The 23,675-nt window shown below is 49.9% G+C and overlaps 3 protein-coding genes across 8 annotated transcripts in view; 1 reads left to right on the plus strand and 2 right to left on the minus strand.

Moving 5' to 3' along the window:
• LOC311164361 (uncharacterized protein) overlaps positions 1–23,675 on the minus strand; it is a 185,950-nt gene that overhangs the window by 78,936 nt on the left and 83,339 nt on the right. The window lies entirely within an intron of this gene.
• LOC311164359 (class I histocompatibility antigen, F10 alpha chain-like) overlaps positions 1–23,675 on the minus strand; it is a 109,308-nt gene that overhangs the window by 53,478 nt on the left and 32,155 nt on the right. The gene's annotated exons all lie outside the window — the stretch shown is intronic.
• Positions 8,481–15,869, plus strand: LOC311164318 (class I histocompatibility antigen, F10 alpha chain-like; the record flags this gene model as incomplete). Its single annotated transcript, XM_084223726.1, has 9 exons — positions 8,481–8,693; positions 11,119–11,379; positions 11,490–11,556; positions 12,411–12,674; positions 12,849–13,124; positions 13,389–13,661; positions 13,747–13,857; positions 13,956–13,991; positions 14,111–15,869. The coding sequence occupies 9 exons, from the start codon at positions 8,481–8,483 to the stop codon at positions 14,221–14,223; spliced, it is 1,614 nt and encodes a 537-aa protein (XP_084079852.1). The 3' UTR covers positions 14,224–15,869.

Below are 23,675 nucleotides of genomic sequence, written 5' to 3' on the forward strand. Positions count from 1 at the left end.
ACAGCAATCCACGGTTCCTGCACATACTGTAAAAGGGTGGGACAGGGGTTGAACCAACCTAAAGAATTCCTGGAACATGTAAACCAGTTCAAAGAAATGTTTCAATATGTATAATCATTATGAATGTGTATTTGACCAATGCACTGGAAAAAGTAGCTAGGAAGAGTTGCTGTGGTTAACCGGTGTGCCTCTGGCCACCACCAAGCACCCAGCGCTGTTATTGTTTTGTTCCTTTTTATTCCTTATTAAACTTTTAAAAATTCTAAAGAGTGAGGCTCATTTTTCACAAAACCCAAGGTGCTCACGCCTTGTTCTTCCCCCAAGCCAGGATTTGTCAATCCTAAACTTTGTTTGGATGAAGGAGGTGGAGTAGGCTGTAATGAAAAGCAAGATGCACTGGTGTGGAGGCCCCTGGGAGTCTCAATCTCCCTGCTGTGGAGAACTGGTCCCAAAAAAGAAGAATAGATTTCAAGGTTATGGTGAGAAGCTTGCTTCTCCCATAGATCTTTGCTGGCACATGCTGATTTATGTAAAGTTATGTTACCCCATTGGCCCGTGGGCCTAATTACCCTAGTTCAAGCCCTGTTACCCATCTCTGGGGAGTCCCTAGAATGTTCTCCTCTCTCTGTCCCTCCACTGGCCCTAGTTTACTGCATTCCTCTGCCCCTGTTTCCCCATTAGCTGACCCGACCCTTAAGCCCTCCTTTGCCCCATTTTCTCCCATATCCATTGGACCCTGACCCTCAGCTCCACCCTCACTGCCCCATATAAAAACCCCCTGTGCCCTCAGCTTGCCCCCTGGCTTTGTCCCTGGACCCTGTTCAGCTGTGTCCCCTGTTCCTGTGCCAATAAACCCAGTTTGCTGGAGATCATGCACAGACCAATCCTGCCTGCTGTGTCAGCTTTATAAAGCAGCCGTGAGCTTCGGGCTCCTGAGTGCCGGACGCTCCGAGGGCCTCGGCAGCGCCAGGACGCTCCAGACTGGGACAGCCAGGCAGCTGAGGAGGAAGTCACTGCCCCTTTCCCCTCTCTGCTGCTCCATCTCCCAGCCCAGCATCGCTGCAGGACAGCCTCACTACCAACGCCATCCTGCCAGGGATGGACTGGGGGCATCTCCTTCCCCTTCCCTCTGGCACGGAGGCAAATCCCATCTTCTCCTTCTCTGCCCTCCTTCCTCTCCTCATTCTGTCCTTCATCCATCCACGTTCCTTTCCCATCTCCTTCCTCCCTTGTTCCTTCTTGTTCCTCCCTCTCCTCCTGCTTTTTCCTTTTCCCTTCTCCCTGTCTCTTCCTCTCCTTGTCCTTCCTCCCCCAGGCACTGAGCTGAGGACAGAGACCAGGGAGAACAAATCCCTGCCACAGAACCTCGTGGAAGAGGCCATTTGGAACGGCTCCGTGGTGCAGGAATCCAACGGGGAGGAAAAGCCCCAGAGATCCCACACGAGGAGGGGCTGCAAACCCAGCCCAGGGAGCTGTGAGGAGGTAAAACCCTCCCTGTGCTGGGAAGGGTGTGGGGAATGTGGGAAGAGCTTCAGGCAGAGCTCAGCCCATTCCCGGTGCCTCCAGAGACAGCAGGGCTGAATGCAGAGATCCATGGGGCTGCAGAGATCTCCCTACAGGTCCATGGGGCTGCAGAGATCCCCCTACAGATCCATGGGGATGCAGAGATGCCCCTGCAGATCCATGGGGATGCAGAGATGCCCCTGCAGGTCCATGGGGCTTTCAGCTTTTTCCCATTTTTGAGCGCTCCCTCCACCCAGTGCTGCATCAATTGACTGCTTTTCTCTAATTGAATCATCATTTACTTGGTTTCTCCAATGATTTCTCTGAACTTGTAGCAAAAAAAACCTCATGGTCTAATGCACCCTATATAATACAGACAGTGACAGCACATGTTGGAGTGAGAACAGGGATGATTCCCCCCACTTATTTTAGTGAAGTTTTCCCAACATTCTCCATTTGCTGTTTCCCTTTGCAGCTGAACCCATTTCTGTTGCAGAGTCAGATATCATCAGCACGGGCTCGGCCTGGAGCTGTGCAAATTCCATCAGTGCAAGCAGGCAGAGCTTGGGGTGAGGGGCAGAGGGAATGAGCCCAATTCCTGCCCCAGGCAAGAGACCCAGGTACTTTGCCCACACTTTGCCCAGCAGTGTTAATTTGCATTTCTAAAGCTCCTCTCCTGGCTGGCTGGAATGAAGCTTCTCTTCCAGGTTTTTTTTGGTTGTTTTTTTTTTAATTAAACAGTATTTTAAACAAACTATTAACTGCTTATGAGTTAAAGTGTCACCTCTAAAGCTCTTCAAGTTTTACAAACTGCAACATAAAAGTGAACATCGAAAAACCCAGACAAAACATTGATTCTCACTCTTCTCTCCCAAACCTACCTGACAATATAAATTAGGATTATTATGAAAAATTATTCTCATGATGTAATCTTGTCACTGAAACTGCAGGGAAAGCAAAAACTTTCCAACTGTATCTTTAGTGTCAGAGAGTCAAGGCATTACTTGGTTCTGGCCAGGATGTGCAACAGAAATCATTTCATCCACACATAGCCCGGCTGTGCAGAGAAAATCATTCCCTGACTCCTGAGTTTCCCTAGATTTGTCCTAAAATTTCTACAGTCTGAACCAATCTAAATCCACTGGTTTAATGTTCATTGTTTCCAAGTTGTGTAGTTGTTAGTATTTGGTTTCCTGTGGGACCCGGATTGCTTTGCCTGTGATGTTGATTAGGTGCACACTCCTGGATTTCCTTGTCAGCCTTTTCCAGACCAGGTGTCTCCAGCTCTGCCGGGGGCAGTGTCTGGGGTAGCTGTTGGTTGCTGTTTGCTGCTGTTGGTTGATGTTTTGTTGCTGGTCGTTATCTCTGTGGGCATCTTTTGGGCTGTTCCCAGTCTGTTGAGATGTTAAACTCATCTCCATTGAGTGGTGTAACATCTCTTAAAAAAACCCCTTAAAATTTCTTTCCCCAAAGCAAAGACAAACCAAGCCTGAGTAGAGAAAGATTTAAAAGAAATAACCTTGGTATATTTTGCAACAATCCAATCCCATGGGAGAGTTCCTGGCGTCTTTCCCTTATAATCCACATTTCCCAGATGTTTCTTGCTCCTTGTGCTCAGGGTCCCCTCCCCAGCCCCTATCCCAGAGCCGGTCCCTGTCCTGCCCACCACAGAGAAAGCCCTGGAATCCTGACCTCCGTGATTTCCTCTCCTGGAAACCGGGGATAGAATGGGACTTGTGAAATACAAAGTTGTGTTTCGTGTCTGGTACAGACAGGCAATGTGTGCACTTGTGATTGTGATATGTGTGGACACCGACCATGGGACGGCTGCAAATTCTAATAATAACTGAGGAAAGTAAAGCATGGAAGAAGGCCTTTGAGCCCAGCCTGTGTTTGCAATTAACCTGCATTGATTTAGGAGCACTTGAATTAAAGCATTAAGGATGTTGCCTTTTGCTTGTAGTCAGGCCTTAAAGAGTGCTGCAATAATAACCTTTTGAAGTATAATTTTAAAATATTGTTTGTATCCTTGAAACTATAGCTTTGGAATATATAGAAAGGAAATATGCTCATCTCACTCCTTAACAAAACCGAGAAAAACAGCTTGAGAAAGGAAGATGGACATCATCTCAAGGATTTACAACTTCACCAAGGGAAACTGGACATCACTGTTGTGAGATTTATAGTCATTGTAATTAAAAAGGGGGACCCACATCTGGGGAGCTGGACTTCACCAGAGGGGATTCGTCATTGTTCTTGCGGAAACTGGACCAACATCTCAGAAACTACCAACACCATCTGGGGATCCTCCTTTTTGGGATGCATCCTGAGAAAAACTAAATCACAATAGTGCATAGAATTGTGATGTAAACAAGTAGAAATAGAAACTGCTGGGAAAGCTTCTGAGTACCCCTACAAATACCTGTAAGCCCAAATATTGGTGTGCAGTTGGAGGGAAAACTGCCTCCACTGTACCCAGCACTGTTTGCTCATACTTTACCATAATTAATTAATTAATTGATTGATTGTTGCTTGAATATTGGCCTAGTCAAGCTTCTTATTTATAACAAATTTGGTGCGTTGGCTGGGAAATTTCCAAATCCACTGATGGAGACTCCTGATCTCAGGGAGGCGCCCACCAGGAGGCTTTTTGCCTCCGGTGGCCCTGAGTGACTGGGGAACCTTTCAGGGAAGAGGAAATTTTTTAAGGTAATTTATGAGCAATGAATTTTGAGCTCCTGGAGTAGACTGCAGTAAATTCACCTGTAATAACTCGTGCACGGAGACCCATGTGAGAAAAGGAGGCTGTAAGTATGGCTTGGGCAGGTGGGATAATAACGGGTGTGGGAGTGTGAGAGTGTGAATGGTGTGTGTGAGACGGGACCCAGCCACGAAGGGATCGTGGAGTTCTTCTGACCTCGGTCCCGTCTCCCCGCGAGGGGAACGGCAGGGGAAGGAACGAAGCAATGAAGTCGGATTTTCTGTATACAAAAGGTCGGGGTGAGATGAGATAATAGTGAAGGGGGATTGTTGTTCTTCAGAACATCAGAGGCGGGAGGCGGTACTGGTAGAAGGGACTTTTTATTAGAGAATTCCTTGACAAAAAGGGACCATGGTCTGAACAAGTGTGGTCGAGGCGAATTGAGGGAACACCTGTTAGGATAAAATGGGTAAATGCCAAAGCAAGAACCCAGGGGCTGGTATAAACCAGCAGGAAAATAGAGGTACTGAAGGTACCAGAAAAAGAGGGAGCATTTTTACCCCAGGACAGCCCCCTTGGGGTAATGTTAAAATTATGGAATAAATGTGAAAACAGGAGAGGAAAAAGTAAGAAGAAAATTATACAATTTTGTATGGTAGAATGGACTAAGGAAATGATATGATCTGATAATTTATATTGGCCAATGTATGGGTCGTCTGAAGGGTGGATCTGTCAGGCCTTGAATGCCTGTGTAAATAAAAAGGACCCTGTTAACCAAGAAAGTAATTTTGCCACTTTATGGCATGGGTCCTGGCCTACTCCCCTGTATGCATTAAAAACTCAGGACTGGAACGTGATACAGCTGTGGGGGAAGCATTAATCAAAACTCAGTTTGTGGCAAAATCATCAGAGGATTTTAGGAGGAAACTTGTAAAGGGGAATGGCTGGCAGGAGAGAGGTTTGCAGGAATTGTTAAGGGAAGCACAGAAAATTTATGTGATGAAAAGAAGGCAAAAGTTCAAGCTAAGGTTTTTGTGGCTGCAGTAAAAGAGGTTCAGAAGGGCGGTGCATTTTCAGGAATGCTAAAACCACCTGAAAAATAACAGGTAATGCTTCAAAAAGACCTACCTACTTTTACTGTGGGGTTGAAGGTCATGTTACAAGGTTTTGCAAGAAATGAGAAGCAGACCAAAAACTGTTTGCAGAAGATTAGAGGTGTCAGGGGCTCTATTTATTGGGGACCAAAATATCACAAGAGCCCTTGATAAAATTAAAGATAGGTCCCCAAGGTAAATAATTTACATTTTTAGTAGATACAGGTGCTGAAAAATCAACAGTGCAAAGATTACCAAAAGGATGCAAAATCAGTGGGAAAACAGCTCAAGTAATTGGAGCAAAAGGGGAAGCCTTTAAGGTTCCCATTATTGAACAAGTATCAACTGAAGCAAAAGAAAAATTGGATATTAGTCATCTATTATTAGTTTCAGAAGCAGAATGCAATTTACTGGGCAGAGACCTTATTTTATCCCTGAATATTGGGATTAAGTCTCAAAATGATCAATTAATGGTACAATTGTACAAATTGACGGACCAGGATGAAAATAAAATATCTCTGGGTGTCTGGTGCACTCCTGGGGAGATTGGTAAATTAACTGCTTATGGAGTGCTCACCCAGGACTGGGGAGGAGACAGAAAACCAGTGGGGTATTATTCAAAATTACTGGACCCTGTCAGCAGGGGATGGCCAGTATATTTACAAGCTAAAGTAGCAACAGCTCTTCTGGTAGAAGAAGCAAAAAAAGTGACATTCAGAGCTCTGTTAGTAGTATATTCCCCCCAACAACGTTAGAAGCATATTGCATCAAAAAGCAGAGAAGTGGCTCACTGACAGCCAGATTTTAAAGTATGAAGCTATCTTGATACATTCCCCTGAACTGGAACCTAAGGTCACTCCTGCTCAGAACCCTGCACAATTTCTCTATGGGGAGCCAACTGCAGAGCTCACTCATAACTGTGTAGAATTAATTGAATTACACACAAAAGTGAGACCAGATTTGAGTGAGACAGAGTTATCTGGTGGGGAAAAATATTTTATCAATGGCTCATCAAGGGTAATAGAAGGGAAATGAAATTCAGGATATGCTATTGTAGAAGGGGAAAACATGTCTATAACAGAAAGAGGAAAAATCAGTTCCAGCTGGTCAGCTCATGCTTGTGAATTGTTTGCTTTATACCAAGCTTTAGAACTTTTAAAGGATAAGGTGGGGACTATTTATACAGACTCAAAAAATGCTTTTGGAATTGTACACACATTTGGAAAAATTTGGATGGAAAGGGGGTTGATTAACACTCAAGAGAAGAAACTGATCCATCAGGGGTTAATAATTAGAGCGCTTGAAGCCTTGAAAGGACCCAAGAGAACAGCTGTGGTGCATGTAAAAGGTCACCAACAGGGGTCAAGCTACTTAGCAAGAGGAAACAACACAGCTGATGAAGCTGCAAAGGGGGCAGCTTTTAAATTAAAAGAGATCAACTAGCTGAACACTATAGAGGAAATTCAGGAGGAACTGCCAAAAAGTTATAGTACTCAGGAGGAGGAAGCTATAAAAAGATTAGAAGCTAAGAAAGAGCAGGGAAGGTGGGTACTCCAGATGGAAGAGAGATTTTACCTAAGGCTTACGCTCAAAGGATTCTAAGCCAGTTACACCAGCGCACTCATTGGGGAACAAAAGCCTTATGTGATCATTTTTTAAAAATATTATGGATGTATTGGAATTTTTGAAATAGCAAAACAAATAACACAGGGGTCGAAAAGTTAACAAAAAGGTAATGAGACAAGCTCCAACCGGTGGTAGAAAAATAGCCTACCGACCATTAGAAAGGGTTCAGGTGGATTATACTGAACTACCAAGGGTGGGCAGATGGAAATACTTGTTGGTATTAGTAGATCAACTAACTCATTGGGTGGAAGCCTACTCGGCTGCCTGAGCCACGGCAAAGTTTGTAGTTAAAATATTGCTGGAACAAATTATTCCCCAATTTGGGGTTATTAGGGCCATAGATTCTGATCAGGGCTCCCATTTCACTTCCAGTATTATAAAAGGAGTAACACAAGCCATGGGTATTTCCTGGGAATATCACACCCCTTGGCACCCCCAGAGCTCTGGGAGGGTGGAAAGAATGAACCAAGCTATAAAACAACAATTAACAAAATTGATGATTGAGACCCAAATGTCATGGGTAAAATGTTTACCTTTAGCACTACTTAATATAAGAACACTTCCAAATGCAGACATGGGACTTTCTGCCTATGAGATGCTTTATGGAATGCCCTATTCCCAGGAGGTACCCCAAACATCAGGAGTTGTAGCAGATATGACTATTCAGAAATACATCCAGAAGATGGGACAACATGTCCTAGGACTAAGGGAAAAAGGGGTAATTGCTCAATCAGCCCCTCTAGGATTTAGCACACACCAAATAAAACCGGGTGAGTGGGTACTAACTAAAAGCTGGAAGGAAGGAAGTTTGTCTCCTGGGTGGGAAGGTCCATATTCACCTCTGCTGCCCACCGATACCGCCGCCCGAACCGCGGCCAAGGGCTGGACCCGCGCGTCACGGGCCAAAGGACCGGCGGAACCACGGCAGAGGAGCCACGACAGAGCCGGGTCTGGAACCCAGTGCAGAACTGCACCCACCCCCGGAGAACTGAAAGTAAAGTTAAAGAGAGACTGATGTATGTCACCAACACGCTCCTACCTTAAGCTGCAAAACCAACTGTACCCACGAGAGGCAGAATGTACTACTCCAAACTGTAAGTGCCATCCATGGGGTTGCTTTAAGTGTACAGAGTGTGAAGAATTGTGGTGTACAAACCTACCAAGGGGACAGGTCCCTAATGCTCTCTGCCGTAATTGTATAAAAGAAATAGAAAAAGAAACTGACAAAATGTTGTGGGCTGCAGTAAGGAAAGGATATATTAAAACAGGTGATAAGGATTGGTGGAAAACTTGGGTACACGGGACACGAGCAGGAATTGATTTGCAGGAAGTACCAAAGGCCAAGTTAGAAAAAAATAGAGTGTGACAAAGGCAATTGGATACTTGACGAATATCAAATAAAAGCAAGAGAGTGGCAGGAAGCCAAGTATCACTGGAAAAAGGGAAGCACATATACCAACCCTATTGTAGTCACACACCCCCCTAACTTAGGGGCCAACTAGCCTAAATTAAAAAGAATTGGGCCACATCCACAGTAAACAGAGAACTGAAGGCTCATGAGGCAAAAGGCAAAAATGGAACAAAATGTATCAGTGACTAAATCCCAAGGTATAAACTCTGCTACCGAGAAGATCTACATCTCGGCCCTTGGATGCAACCCAAGGGGCCTTGAGAGAGGTGGAGAGTTAAAGCCGCTGAGGATTATTGTCACTGTATTGATCATTGCATCCCAAGCAATGGGCCTTCATAGCCTCACTCCTGAGCTCCACGTAATCCATGAGCGAGCTGCAGGATCAGAGCCTAGTGCTCCAGCTGTCTGTGACAAATGCAATCATACTGTCTGGATCGGGAGAAACAGGGAATCAGTATTTATGGCATATTCCCAAGTTAGTGAAGTGTGCTATGACCACAGCAAATTAAAAGTGTGCACTATGGGTGGCAAATTATACTGGGTTAGAGAATTTTCAAAATATGGACAGAAGGTTTCTCTCAAGGATGGGCCCGTGTTAACCAACCTTCTCAAGGATGACGATGAACGAATTTGTCTGCGATACTCAAAGTCCTTTTGTTTAGCAAGGGATAGGGAAGGAAGGGACCTGGAGAGCAGAATGAAACAAATGACTCAAAACTACAAAAGCAAGAATCCGAAGCAAAAAAGAAAAGGGTAGAACAAGAAAAGCTAAATGAATTAGGCGAACAATACAAACAGTTAGAACAGCAGTATAGTGATTGGGGTGTTCTGAAGAAAACAGGGTTCATGATACTGTGTTCATTAGCTGGGTTATTGTTTCTTCCTTGCCTTATTCCATGTTTTATCAGACTAATCCACTCAGTTATTCAAAGCATGCAGGTTGCTGTGATAGACCAGGAATTGGCTACAGGAGGAGTTGGCCAATTTAAGAAACCAGCTCAGATATCCAAAATAATGAAATTAGAGAAAGAAGACAAGAAGGGAAAGGCTTCCAAAGTTTTGGCCAGATTTGAAGTCCAGACACGAATGAGTAGGATAAATGAAAATTTATATAAGCTGGGGGAGGACTGTGAAATACAAAGCTGTGTTTCGTGTCTGGTACAGAAATGAAATGTGTGCATTTGTGATTGCGATATGTGTGGAAACCAACCATGGGACGGCTGCAAATTCGAATAATAACTGAGGAAATTAAAACATGGAAGAAGGCCTTTGAACCTCTATTTTGCTTGCAATTAACCTGGATTGATTTAGGAGTATTTGAATTACAGCATTAAGGATGTTGCTCTTTGCTTGTAGTCAGGCCTTAAAGAGTGCTGCAATAATAACCTTTTTAGGTATAATTTTAAAATATTGTTTGTATCCTTGAGACTATAGCTTTGGAATATATAGAAAGGAAATGTGCTTATCTCACTCCTTAACAAAACCGAGAAAAACAGCTTGAGAAAGGAAGAGGGACATCATCTCAAGGATTTACAACTTCACCAAGGGAAACTGGACATCACTGTTGTGAGATTTATAGTCATTGTAATTAAAAAGGGGGACCCACATCTGGGGAGCTGGACTTCACCAGAGGGGATTCGTCATTGTTCTTGCGGAAACTGGACCAACATCTCGGAAACTACCAACACCATCTGGGGATCCTCCTTTTTGGATGCACCCTGAGAAAAACTAAATCACAATAGTGCATAGAATTGTGATGTAAACAAGTAGAAATAGAAACTGCTGAGAAAGCTTCTGAGTACCCCTATAAATACCTGTAAGCCCAAATATCGGTGTGCAGTTGGAGGGAAAACTGCCTCCACTGTACCCAGCGCTGCTTTGCTCATACTTTACCATAATTACGAAATAAATTGATTGTTGCTTGAATATTGGCCTAGTCAAGCTTCTTATTCATAACATGAATATGCATGTATCTCAGCAATAAAACAGTATAAATATAACACTCTGTATACACCCCTGTGTTCTTTGGCCGTTGGCCAGGTGCACTCCAGCACTAGAAATATAGAAATATCATTATTATTATCATTATTATTATTATTATTACTATTACTATTATTACTATTATTACACTTTAAAAACTCTAACAGCAAATTTTGTTTTTCACACCTTGAACCCCCATTCCGCTGCACCAGGACCCCCCTGAGTCCCCCATTCCTGTGAACAGGGACCCCTCTGCAACCCCTTCCCCAGCAACAGATCCCAGCCAGGCCATTATCTGGCACTGGAACCCCCCATAACCCCGATTTCCTGGAAGGGAACCCCCCTGAACCCCCATTCCTGGGCACTGGGACCCCACTGCATCCCCTTATACAGCACCAGGAACCCCGTGCACCCCCATATCCGGGACTGGAACCCTTCCAAACCCTCCATTTTCACACACCAGGACCCCCCTGCACCCCCACATCCAGCACCAATGCCCCCCCACACCCCCCTTCCCGGCCCTCCCCCTCTCAGACACCCCAGCCCCCGCTTTTTCTTGACCCCGGCACCCCCTGTACCCCCATTCCTGCCTTCCCCAGCCCCCACCCACCACTTTCCTCAACACCGGGGATCCGTGCACCCCCTTTCCTGGGCACAGGGACCCCCTGCACCCCCCATTGCCCTCATCCCCCTTCCCTTGACCTGCAGGGACCCCCTGCACCCCCTTATCCGGGACTGGAACCCCCTCCTGGACCTCCCTCACGTGTTCTGGGACCCCCTGCACCCCTCCCTGCCCTTCCCAGACCCCAGACCCGCCCTTTTCCTTCACCTTTGCACCCTCAGATCTCCCATATTTCCCCATTCCCCCCCTTCTCTACTCCCGGCGCTTTCTTAAGGGGGTCCCAGGGGGTCCCAGGTGGTTCTCAGAGGGCTCCAGGGCGGTCGCAGAGGGATCCAGAGGGATCCAGAGGGATTCTCTGGAATTCCCCCGTGCCCTCCCCCCGTCCGCCCTCCTTGGTCCCTTTGGCTTCCGCGTCCCAACCTGTGAGAGCGGGATCTGCCCGGTGACTGGTGACGTCACTGACAGATCGGGCTGCCATTGGCGGGTAGAAAAGAGCGGCGCCAATAGCGGGGCCGGAAGCAGCTCTGAATACAGGGCTGGGCGGGGCCGCAGTGGAGCTGCGCGCTGGGTGTGGGGCTGCTCTTGGGGCTCCCGTGGGACCCGGGGGGCGCGACCAAAGGTGAGTGGGAACCCCGAAACCGGGACCTCCCTGGACATCCAGTTCGGGGCACCAAGAACCCCTTAAGCCTCCATTTCCGGGCACAGGAACCCCTCATTGCCCCATTTTGGTTCCCAAGACCCCTCTCAATCCCCTTCCCCAACACCGGGACCCCACTGTACCCCCTTATCTGGCACCGAGACTCCCCTGAACTGCAATTTCCGGGCATCAGAATCCAAGAGCCCCCATTCCTGAGCACGGGCACCCCTTGAGCGCCCATTTCTAGGCACCGGACCCCGCTGTACCCCAAATTCTGAAAAGGATAGTCTGAACCCTCATTCCTTGGCACGGGGACCTAGGGGATCTTGGGGTGTCCCTGGGGCCATTCTGGTCCCTGGGATCCCCCTAGATTTCCAGTTCTGGGCACTGGGATGCCCCAGAACCCCCTTATGCAGTACTATTCACCCCCTGCACCCCCTTTCCCATCCATCCCGCCTTCCCCAGCCCTCCCTTTCCTCTGTATCAAGGATACCCAGCTTCCCATTCCCAGGTCTCCCCATCCTGTGACCCCTCATTCCTTGGCACTGGGGACACCTGGACCCCCTTTCCTGGGTACAGGGATCCCCTGGAACCCCCATCCCACTTTGCTAGTCCCTGCATCCCCACCCCCCTTCCATAATCCTGGAACCCCCTGAGCCCCCATTCCTGGACACCAGGACCCCCTGCAGGCCCTTTCCTACCTATCCCACCTCTCCCACCCTGCACCCCCTTTCCTTGGCCCCAGGATCCCCAAACCCCTTCCCAGCTCTCCCAGTTCCCCTTTCATTGTTCCATGACCTCCTCAGCCCCCCCCCCAAATCTCCATGTCGCTCCAGTTCTCCACTCTCTGCACTACTTGGGTGTGGCGGTGTCAGAGCCCAGCCCGGGGGTCCCCAAGTTCATGGAAATGGGGTTTGTGGATGGGATCCCCTTCGTGCGCTACGACAGTGAGCGGGGCCGGACGGAGCCGCTGACACAGTGGATAAAGGATGGAGCTGAGCCGGGATATTGGGAGGGGCAGACCCAGATCAGTGTGAGGAACCAGCACATCCATGCCAGGAGCCTGGATATCCTGCGGGAGCGATACAACCAGAGCAGGGGTAAGTGGGGAGATCTGTGGGGCTGGGATGTGGATCCATGGGGCTGAGATGGGACCTGTGGGGGTGGGTTGAGGTCTATAGGGCTGCGAAGTGGATCCATGGGGCTCCACAGGGCTGGGGCTCTGTGGGGCTGGGACACAATTCCATGGGTCTCTGTGGGTACAATCTCCCCAGGTCTCCACACCGTACAGCGGCTTTACGGCTGCGAGCTCCTGTCTGACGGGAGCATCCGTGGATCCACTCGGAATGGCTACGACGGGCGGGATTTCATCTCCTTTGACCTGGGATTCGGGAGATTCGTGGCGGCCGACAGCGGTGCTGAGGTCACCAGGAGGCGCTGGGAAGAGGATGGGACCGTGGCTGAGGAGCGGATGAATTACCTGAGGCACGAATGCCCGGAATGGCTCCAGAAATACGTCAGATATGGGCAGAAGGAGCTGGAGCGCAAAGGTGGGAGCAGAATTCCTGTGGGGATTTGAGAATGGGGAACTTGGGAATATGGGAATTTCTGTGGGAATTCCATGGGTAGATCTCATCTCCATCCCATTCCCATGGAATTCCATGGTCAGATCTCACTCTCATCCTGTTTCAGTGGGAATTCTATAGGTAGAGTTCACCTCCATCCCATTCCAGAGGGAATTCCATGGGTAGAGCACACCCCAGTCCCATTCCCATGGAACTTCATGCATGAATTCCACGACTGTCCCATTCCAGAGCCCCCTGATGTCCATGTGTCTGGAAAAGAGGAACACGGGACGCTGTTCCTGTCCTGCCACGCGTACGGATTCTTCCCCAACACCATCGCAGTCAGCTGGATGAAGGGGGGTGATACCTTGGATCAGGAGACGGAGCGGGGCGGGATCGTTCCCAACAGCGATGGCACCTTCCACACCTGGGCCAGGATCGAGGCGCTGCTGGAGGAGCGGGAGCAGTACCGGTGCAGGGTGGAGCATCCCGGAATGCCGGAGCCCGGGATCTTCGCTTGGGGTGAGGCTGGGAATGGGGAGATTGGGAATTTGGAATTCCCAAATGGGGATTCCCCTCCCCCTCCTCACTATCCCGCGTTTCCCAGAGCCGACATCTGGCGGGAATCTCACCGTGGTGGTCGCTGTGTGCGTCATCGCTGCCATCCTCATCCTCATCCTCATCCTCATCGGATTCGGCGTCTGGAAGCTCCAATCCGGTAACACACGGGGATGGGGGTCGGGAAGGGACACGGATCCACCCGGCACCATTCTGGGACTCCTGTGCCACTGACACTGATCCACTTTGTTTCCACAGGGAGGAGGGACAGGAATGGATACAACCCAGCAGCCGGTGAGTTCCAGTGGTGGATCCAGCTCTGGATCCCCTCTGTGCAGATCCCAGGATGGATCCTGGGGTTAATCCCAGTGTGTGATACATGCTGGAATCTCATGGATCTTCTCTTTCTGCAGGGAAGGACGTGGGAAACCAAAGGCTTGACCACAGCTATGGAGCAGGATTGGGATGGGATTCCAGAGGGGAACTGGGGTGGGATAGATGGACTGGAATCAGGGAGGGATTCTAAATCAGGGCAGGGTCCGGAGTGGGATCAGGGGGAATTGTAGAGTGGGATTGGGGCTGGATTCTGGAGCGGGATCAGTTGGGAGGGATGGAGCAGGATTTCAGCAGGATTGGGGTGGGATCACGTGGGATTCTGGAGCAGGTCCTGCTCTCCATGGACTCCAGCCACATACATCCTGTGGAATGGTGGCAGGGACAGGGTGACACTGTGACCCTGTCTCATCCTGGCAGTAATCACCACCTGAGCGATCCACAGAGCTGGATCCGGGCCCTCCCTCTTTTTGGGAAAGCTGAAATCTGCCAGCAGAGCTCATCCCACTGCTCCCACCCCCCCCCACAGCTCTTGCTAACGGATCCATTTCCTATTTTCCAATGCTTTAAAGGCAAGAACCACAAATATTCACAATGCTTTGCTTCTGGTGGGAAATTATCCTGCTTGGGGCAATAAATCCCCAGTGTCTGGCAGTGCATCTCTGGGAGCCAGGAATGGAAATGGGGTCACTGGGACAGAAATGGAGACACGGACACGGGGGAGCAAAGATGGGGACACCTGGACTGGGATAGGGGCAGCAGGAGCAGGATGGGGACTTGCCAGCCATTCCTGGCTCCATACCCCAGGATTCATTTCCTGCTCTGTGTCCCATGTCCAAGGTGTGGCCACATTAGGTTCCTGGAGGGGCAGTGGTATGCGGGGAGGAGCCAGGCCAGGCCTTGTTGTCCCCAGTGGTCCTTGAGTGTCCCAAAATCAGGGCTTGGGATCTCAGAGAGGTTCCCTGGTGTTCCAGATTGCAAGGCAAGATGTATTCTATTGCCATCTGCATGGCAGTTGTCTGGTGTCAAGCAGGCATTGCTCCTTATCTCTCTTCCTGAGTGATCATAATCAACAGGGGACATCTGCTGATAAGGGGCTATTGAATGTCACCACATGACTGATAAGAACTATAGCATCCCATTGTGAGATGCTCCGCCCAGAGGGAGGAGCCAAGCAGTGCCATGCAGATATAACCTGCAAGGTTCTGACACCAGGACAGCCTTTGCTCCACTGGACTCCCCAGAGGAACAGCAGCTGCTTCTACTTCCACGGATCTGTGGAGGAAGAATTCACCCCTTTCCTACAGGACTCCCCTGCTCCAACACAACCACGCCTGACACTCCAGGAGGGCTGCAGCCCCTTTTCCAACTGGACTGCTACCAACACCCTGACCCACAGGGTGTCAGGTTGTGTTCTGACTCTGACAGTGTTGTTCTGGTGTATTGCATTGTTGTATTTTATCATTTTATATTTTTTTCCCTTTCCCTATTAAAGAACTGTTATTTCCTGCTCCCATATTCTTTGCCTGAGAGCCCTTTCTTCATACCAATTCGGAGGGGTGGGGAGGGTTTGCATTCTCCATTTCAGGGGAGGCTCCTGTCTCCTTTAACAGGCACCTGTCTTTCCAAACCAAGACAGATTTTGGTGCCCAACGTGCGGCACGAGGGCACTTAAACAAAAAGGGAATAACAGTTCTTGAATAATCTGATTTTTTGTGTGTGGCTATAGAAACCTTGCTAGGCGACACCATGTGGTCCAGCGTACCCTGGTTTGGGTGGCACGTGATCATGGCTGTATTTCTCCCATTTGTAGGCCCTTATCTAAACATGAGTCCTATAACCAAGGCTACTGTGGCTATTATCTGGTTTCTCTTATGGGTGAATAAGATGAGGGATTCATGGATGTTTAACTTCCTCTGGAAAGCAGGCACATGGATTCACAGCTATCACACGCTAACTGTATGTTTTTGGAGTTACTTTAATAATGGCACCTTCTGTAAGGAAATGACACTGGGGGAAATCTTCTCCCAACCCTTTAACCATCTTTTTGGGTGCGCCCCACCAGTTTTTGAAGGGATCAGATCCACTCTAGATATTAGAGTGGCTGATGTTGCTGATAGTCCTGTTCTATTTAGCATTTAGAGAGAGGGAGAGACTAATCTGGATAACTACCCTGACGCCTACCCCAGAACCAAACATGACACCAGAGTCTAGGGCTGCTGCTGCCCCAGAGCCTGACCCTACCCCACAGCCCACCCCAGATGTGAACTACCCAGATTGGGTGGGGGGTCTGGTGAAGGAATTGTGCCAGATGCTGAAGGAATACACTTCCCCAGCTGGTGAGCAGCCCTACCCCTGCCTTGAAGAGGGAGAGTCCAATAGTGCAGCAGCAGAACCCACAGATGTTACAACAGATGTTACAACTGCCCAGGTTCCAGCTGAACTGCAGAGGCAGTCAGAGCCAGCAGCAGTTGCCCCTGTAGAAACAAGGAGATCAAAGACAAAAGCAGAGCACCCAGATAGGGGAGGGCCCTGACAACCCACAGGGGAGCCAGAGGTTGCAATCATCACCGAGTCCCTGACGTATGAAAGTCTCCCTAATCTGCATAAAGACATTGTACGACGGGGACGTGAAGCATATACAACCTGGCTTCTTCGGGTCTGGGATCTCATGGGCACAGGTGTCCAGCTGGATGGTGGTGAAGCAAGGAATCTGGGACCCTTGACTCAGGACTCAGGAATCAATCAGATTTTGGTAAGGGAGCCAGGGTCCCTTTCCCTCTGGGAGCGGCTTTTAATAAGTGTCAGAGAGAGGTTTGTCCTCAGGGAAAGGATGCAGGAGCAGCACCATAGAATGCGCTGGAAGACTCTTGAGGAAGGGATCCAACAGCTGAGAGAAGTGGCAGTGTTGGAGGGACTATTTGGGAGGGATGGACAGCACGATAATGACCCCGATCAGGTCAGATGCACAGGGCAAATGCTGTGGAGTCTGCAAATCTGGGGTCATCCCAATACACCACCTTCATTGCCACAATTAATGCTGATACCAACAGAGAGACAGTGGGGTCTGTTGCAAACAAGCTTAGGAATTATGAGAGTATGATCAATGGCCTCATGCAGGCTCATGTTTCTGCCGTAGTCCAAGAACTCGGAGAGGAGATGAGGGAGATGAGGGAGGCGGTGAGAAGGAGCAATCCCCACATTGCACCAGTGCGAGTGACAGGCCCCAGATTCAGAGCACAACGTTCCCTAGCTAGAGAGAGAGGGTACACCCCACGGGCTGACCTGTGGTTTTTTCTGCGAGACCATGGAGAAGATATGGGAAGGTGGGATGGAAAACCCACTTCTGTCCTGGCAGCACAGGTGCGTCAACTCAAGGAGGGAATCACTAACTGAGGGAACTCCAGTAAAGTGAAGGTAGCCTCTACCTCTCATGACCGTGCTGCTGAGTATGATATGTCAGATCCCCTTGAGGGTACTTCTACCATGTATGCACAGGAAAGAAATAATAGCCAGTGTTAGAGGGGCCCTGCCTCTAGACAAGGAGAGGCACGGGAAAATCAGATTTTCTGGACAGTGTGGATCCGATGGCCTGGCACATCAGAGCCACAAAGGTACGAGGCTTTAGTGGATACTGGTGCGCAGTGTACCCTGATACCATCGGGACATGTGGGGGCAGAACCTGTTTCTATTGCCGGGGGGACAGGGGGATCACAGCAATTGACCCTGTTGGAAGCCGAGATGAGCCTGACCGGGAAAGACTGGAAGAAACATCCTATTGTGACTGGCCCAGAGGCCCAATGTATTCTAGGCATAGACTTTCTCCGGAATGGCTATTACAAAGACCCAAAAGGACTCAGATGGGCTTTTGGCATAGCTGCCGTAGAGGCAGAGAACATTAAGCAGTTGAACACCTTGCCTGGTGTCATGGTTTGACCCGGAAGTGAGTTTTTTTTTTGGAAAGTTATGGTCAAACCAATCAGTGGCCAGATGTGAAATTGGCATTTGATGTGGCCACTGAGGACTTGGGTACGCCTCCGAGAACACACTCAGGGGTTAAAAGCAGAGGGTTCAGGGAAGAACTTTCTCTTTGGAGTCCGGCCGGTGAGTTGCTCGGACCTCTCCCCTGCCCAGCTGCGTCTGGGTGGGGGAGGGGAGGCCATGCTGCCTGGGAAGGAAGGCCGGAGCCCCGGCAAGGTGCAGGGGTGGAGGAGTCCTGGGATGGTTTGGGCAGCCCCCCCGGGAGAGAGAATGATAGAGACTGTGCAGGCTGGAAATTTGTTATCTTGTGCTGGGAGCACAGCCAGGAGGAGAAAGTGGGGGGGGAGGCAAGGTGCCCAGCTGCCAGTAGACCGGGCCGAGCTTTTAACCTTTTTTTTTGAGTTTTTGGAAGCTGTAAAAACACTGATCCTCCCCAGCTGAGGAGTGAGAGGGGAAAGAGGATGGGAAAGAAGAAGTTTGACTAGGTGAAGAAATGCTTGCAGATGAGAGTGCCCTAGGTGGAGGAGATGATTGGAGTGGCTTTGGGCTGGACTTTTCTCTTACACAGCCACGGGCGAAACCAAGTTCTTCTGATAATACAGAGACTGCTCCTTGGGGGAGGCGGTTGGCTAGAAGCCAGGAGTGACAAGGCCGCGAGGAGAAGCGGAGAGAACAGAGACTGAGGGGGAGGGTGTGGTGGAGCCCTCTGCCTCCAGCGAAGGATCTCTGTTCCTGAGAACCCCAGGCCCCAGGGGAGAGAATATGGGGGGGACAGGTGTCCCAAATGGTGAGCGGCGGCCACTTCTTGGAACTGGGCAAAGCATTCTTAAAAGGACCTAAGGAGCAGTTTGGATCCATGGACAGTGGTGAGAGCACTGGACATGGAAGGAAGATAGTCACCACTGCAGATTTTCTTCGGGCGGCTGCAGTGTGTGACGTGGAAGCACTGGGGATTTTACAGTGTTTTCCTGGGGATGCCCATGGTGCGAGAGGAAGACTTCTCTCTCCTGATGAACTGGGGAAAGCGTGTGTGAAGGAGGGTATTGGACTGAGAATTGATGTGTTAGAGGGGATGTGTTTGTTGGAGAGGTGGGGAGGAGGAGGAGTGTTTTTGAAGCTGTTCCATTGTGGATTGTTGTGTGTGTTTTTTTTTCCTTTTTCCCTTTTGTGTCTATGTAGATTAATAAAATGTTGTCTTTTTCCCTCCATTCCCAAGTTGGAGCCTGTTTTGTTCTGTTCCTGGGTCACATCTCACAGTAACCATTTTGGGAATAAACCTTTCATGGGGGCACTGGCACTGTGCCAGGGTCAACCCATGACACCTGGACTGTCAGAAAACCCATCTGCAGTAGAACTCCTGAAGGTGGAAGAGCAACGAGTGCCAATTGCCACCTCGACGGTGCACCACCAGCAGTACTGGACAAATCGAGATGCCGTGATCCCCATCCACAAAATGATCCATGAGCTGGAGAGCCAAGGGGTGGTCAGCAAGACCCACTCACCCTTCAACAGTCCCATCTGGCCTGTGCGCCAGTCTGACAAAGAATGGAGATTGACTGTGGACTACCGTGGCTTGAACGAAGTGACTCCACCGCTGAGCGCTGCTGTGCCGGACATGCTGGAACTGCAGTACGAGCTGGAGTCCAAGGTAGCAAAGTGGTACAGCACTGTTGACATCGCTAACGCGTTTTTCTCCATTCCTCTGGCAGCAGAGTGCAGGCCTCAGTTTGCTTTCACCTGGAGGGGTGTGCAGTACACCTGGAACCGACTGCCCCAGGGGTGGAAGCACAGCCCCACCATTTGCCATGGACTGATCCAGACTGCACTAGAAAAGGGTGAGGCTCCAGAACATCTGCAATACATTGATGACATCATTGTGTGGGGGAACACGGCAATGGAAGTGTTTGAGAAAGGAAAGAAAATCATCCAGATTCTGCTAGAAGCCGGTTGCGCTATCAAGAAGAGCAAAGTAAAGGGACCTGCCCGAGAGATCCAGTTCCTGGGAGTAAAGTGGCAAGATGGACGGCGTCAGATTCCCACTGAGGTCATCAACAAGATCACCGCGATGTCTCCACCAACTAGCAAGAAGGAAACACAAGCTTTCCTAGGTGCCACAGGCTTTTGGAGGATGCACATTCCCGAGTACAGTCAGATCGTGACCCCTCTTTACCTGGTCACCCGCAAGAAGAACGAGTTCCACTGGGGCCCTGAGCAACAACAAGCTTTTGCCCAGATCAAGCAGGAGATCGCTCATGTGGTGGCCCTTGGCCCAGTCAGGACGGGACCAGAGGTGAAGAACGTGCTCTACTCTGCAGGCGGGAACCATGGCTTGTCCTGGAGCCTTTGGCAAAAGGTGCCGGGGGAGACTCGAGGCTGACCACTGGGATTTTGGAGTCGAAGCTACAGAGGGTCCGAAGCCAATTACACTCCCACAGAAAAGGAAATCTTGGCTGCCTACGAAGGAGTTCAAGGGGCCTCGGAGGTGATTGGCACGGAAACACAATTCCTCCTGGCACCCCGACTACCGGTGCTGGGGTGGATGTTCAAAGGAAAGGCTCCCACCACCCACCATGCCACTGACGCTACATGGAGTAAGTGGATTGCCTTGATCACACATTGCGCCCGTATTGGAAACTTGAATCACCCTGGGATTTTAGAAATAATTACAAACTGGCCAGAAGGTGAAGACTTTGGCCTTGCTGACGAAGAGGAACAAGAGCAAGTGACACATGCCGAAGAAGCTCCACCGTACAACCATCTACCAGCAGAGGAAACACACTATGCTCTTTTCACTGACGGTTCCTGTCGCATCGTAGGGATGAACCGGAAGTGGAAAGCAGCCGTATGGAGCCCCACACGACAAGTTGCTCAAGCTACCGTAGGAGAAGGTGGATCAAGCCAACTTGCTGAACTCAAAGCTGTTCAGCTGGCCCTGGACATTGCTGAGAGAGAAAAGTGGCCAAAGCTCTACCTTTATACTGATTCCTGGATGGTAGCCAATGCTCTGTGGGGCTGGCTGGAAAGGTGGAAAAAGGCCAACTGGCAGCATAGGGGAAAACCAATCTGGGCTGCTGATGAGTGGAAAGACATTGCCACTCGGTTAGAAAAGCTACCCGTGAAGGTCCGACACGTAGATGCCCATGTCCCCAAGAGTTGAGCTAATGAGGAACACTGGAACAACTAACAGGTGGATCAGGCAGCAAAACTGGGGCTCCTCCTCTTCCTCCTCCTGTTCTTCCTCTTCCTTTTCCCATCTTCCACCTCCACTCTCCCTCCTCTTCCTATTGCTCCTCCTCCCTGCCCACCCCAGATCCTCCTTTCACACCCACCTCTCTCCCACAGCTGCAGCGTTTGGGTGGAGGGAACCAGGGAACCTCCCATGAGCCCCCCAGGGATGGGCAGGGGGCTTGGGGACCCACCCAGAGCGGATCCATTCCCCCCCAGAGCCCCAGGGAATCACGCCAGGGATCAACTGATGGGGACACAAAGGGATCCCCATGAAACCACCCTTTTTCAATCCCATCCCCACCTTTCCCTCCCCTCTCCCATCATTCCCCCAACCCAAGGACCCCTCCCAACTCCATGTGGGAATCCCATCCCTCTCCTGCTCTGAATCCTCTTTTCCCCTGCACTCCCACCCCTTTCCCATCCTGTCCTCAGCTCCACCTCTCATCCCTGTGTTTGGTTTTGGGGGATCCAGGTCCCTCCTGCTCAGTCTGCGGGTCACATCCCCCCTTTCCCTCAATTCATGCAGCTCCTGGCAGCTTTTTCATGGGAGCAGTCCCTGAGTTTTTGGACTTTTGAGGTGTAGTTTAAGAGTGTGACAGCTCTCTCTGGCTTTCCCCTCCCTGTTGTGGCCTCTCAGCTGCCCCTGACACCCTGGGGGTGCTGGGGTTTCCCTCCTGGGGACAAGGACGTTCATCCCTTTCCAGGAGCCCAGTGTCTGGCTGGGGCTCCAGGTCAGGGGGTCCTTGAGCAGCTGCCCCAGAACCTCCCCCAGGGTCTCCCAGCGCAGCCGCAGCCGCTCGGCCTGGGGTCCCCAAAGGCCTCAGCAAGCCCCAAGTGCCTCCCAGGAACCCTCAACCCCCTCCAACCCAGCATCCCCCACATCTTCCCCCCATGACACTGGCCATGGCCACGTCCCCACTTGTCACTGCCCATGTCCCACCATGTCCTCACCCATAGCTGTCACCCCACCACGTTTCCATCCCTGTCATTGTCCCACACATCTCCATCCATGCCCATGTCTCCCCATGTCCCCACAAATGGCCCAATCCCAGTTCATGTCCATGTGTCCCCATGTCACTCTCCATGTCTGTGTCTTACCATGACCACACCCCTGTCTTAGTTCAATGTCTACTTTTAACTCAATATGGAATATTTTAAAGCAATAAAGAGAAATGAAAACAAAGTCAAGGCCAAAAGAAAAGGATTTCCTTGTCCATACCAGCTGAGGATCCACTGCTTAGGTAGAAGGCATGAACCTTTTTTTCGTATAGTTTCTATCCCACTATCTCCAAAATCTTTTCCCCAGCTTTTCACCATTCATCTGTGGAAGACACCCTTGGGCAATAGGAAATCAAAATCATGGAATCCCTGAAGTTGCAAAAGAACTTGTCCTAGTTCAGGGCAAATTTGGGAGAGAACCCCCAAAAGGGTTCCTCTGGAAAGCAGATTCAATCAGCCCCTCCCCCAGCTGGTTCAGGAAAAAAAAAAAAAACCTCCTTGGAAAAAAGTGGAAAAAACTGTTTATTACACAATAAAACCTAATCAATATTAAACTATAAAACCTCTTGCTGCTCTAAAACAGAGACAAACTCACAAAGTCCCTCCGTGGGCTGTAGCTCAGCTCACTCAGTCTCTTATCAGTCCCTCCGGCGCTGGAAATGCCGCGGCCCAGGCCCGGCCCGGTGGGCCACAGGTGTGAGCTGCCGGTGCTCTGCTGGTGCTCAGGCCAGAGCAGGTTCAAACAGGTCCAAAGAAAAGGGGAAAAACCACAGCCCAGGGAACTTCTTTGCCTCAGCTAGCTAAAACTAACTAAGAGCCAAGGAGAGCTCTGTCCCGCTGTCTGTCCATCCGCAGACAACACAGTGCAGGAGCAGGAATGTGGAGGAGTGAGTGCAGTGCCTGAAAACAAACTGTGCACTGCTTCTCTCCCCCTTCACTCTCAGGACAAGTCTTGAGGTGCAAACCTTATTATTCAGCATAAATGTAACAGATTGGGGATACAATCATAATAAAGTCAACCCTGAATATACCTCCAAGATTTTCCAGTAATCTTTGATGCCACCACAAGATAGGATTGAATGCAAAAGATTTTATGGGGTTGAAAGTTGACACATCTGCTCTCCCCAAGGAATTCCCATTGTTGGTCTGTGTCCCAATGGATGTTCCTGCTGCTAGGTTTATCTAGCTGCCCACAGGGAACCAGGAAGATGTGGAGCCTCCAAGCCAGGTGTCTTCCCAGCACAGATCACCAGGACCACGGATCACCAGGGCTCTGCCCAACGGGGTCACTGGGGATCATCCAATGTGGATCCTCTCATGGGGGATGGAGCTGGAGCAGCACACGAAGCTCTTCCAGCACTCAGGGCACTCACAGGGCTTCCCTTAGTGGCGCCTCCGTTGGTGTTGGGTCAAGTGAGAGCTCTGTGAGAAGCTCTT

This window comes from Fringilla coelebs (assembly GCF_963513975.1).
Source record: "Fringilla coelebs genome assembly, chromosome: 31".
NCBI lineage: Eukaryota > Metazoa > Chordata > Aves > Passeriformes > Fringillidae > Fringilla > Fringilla coelebs.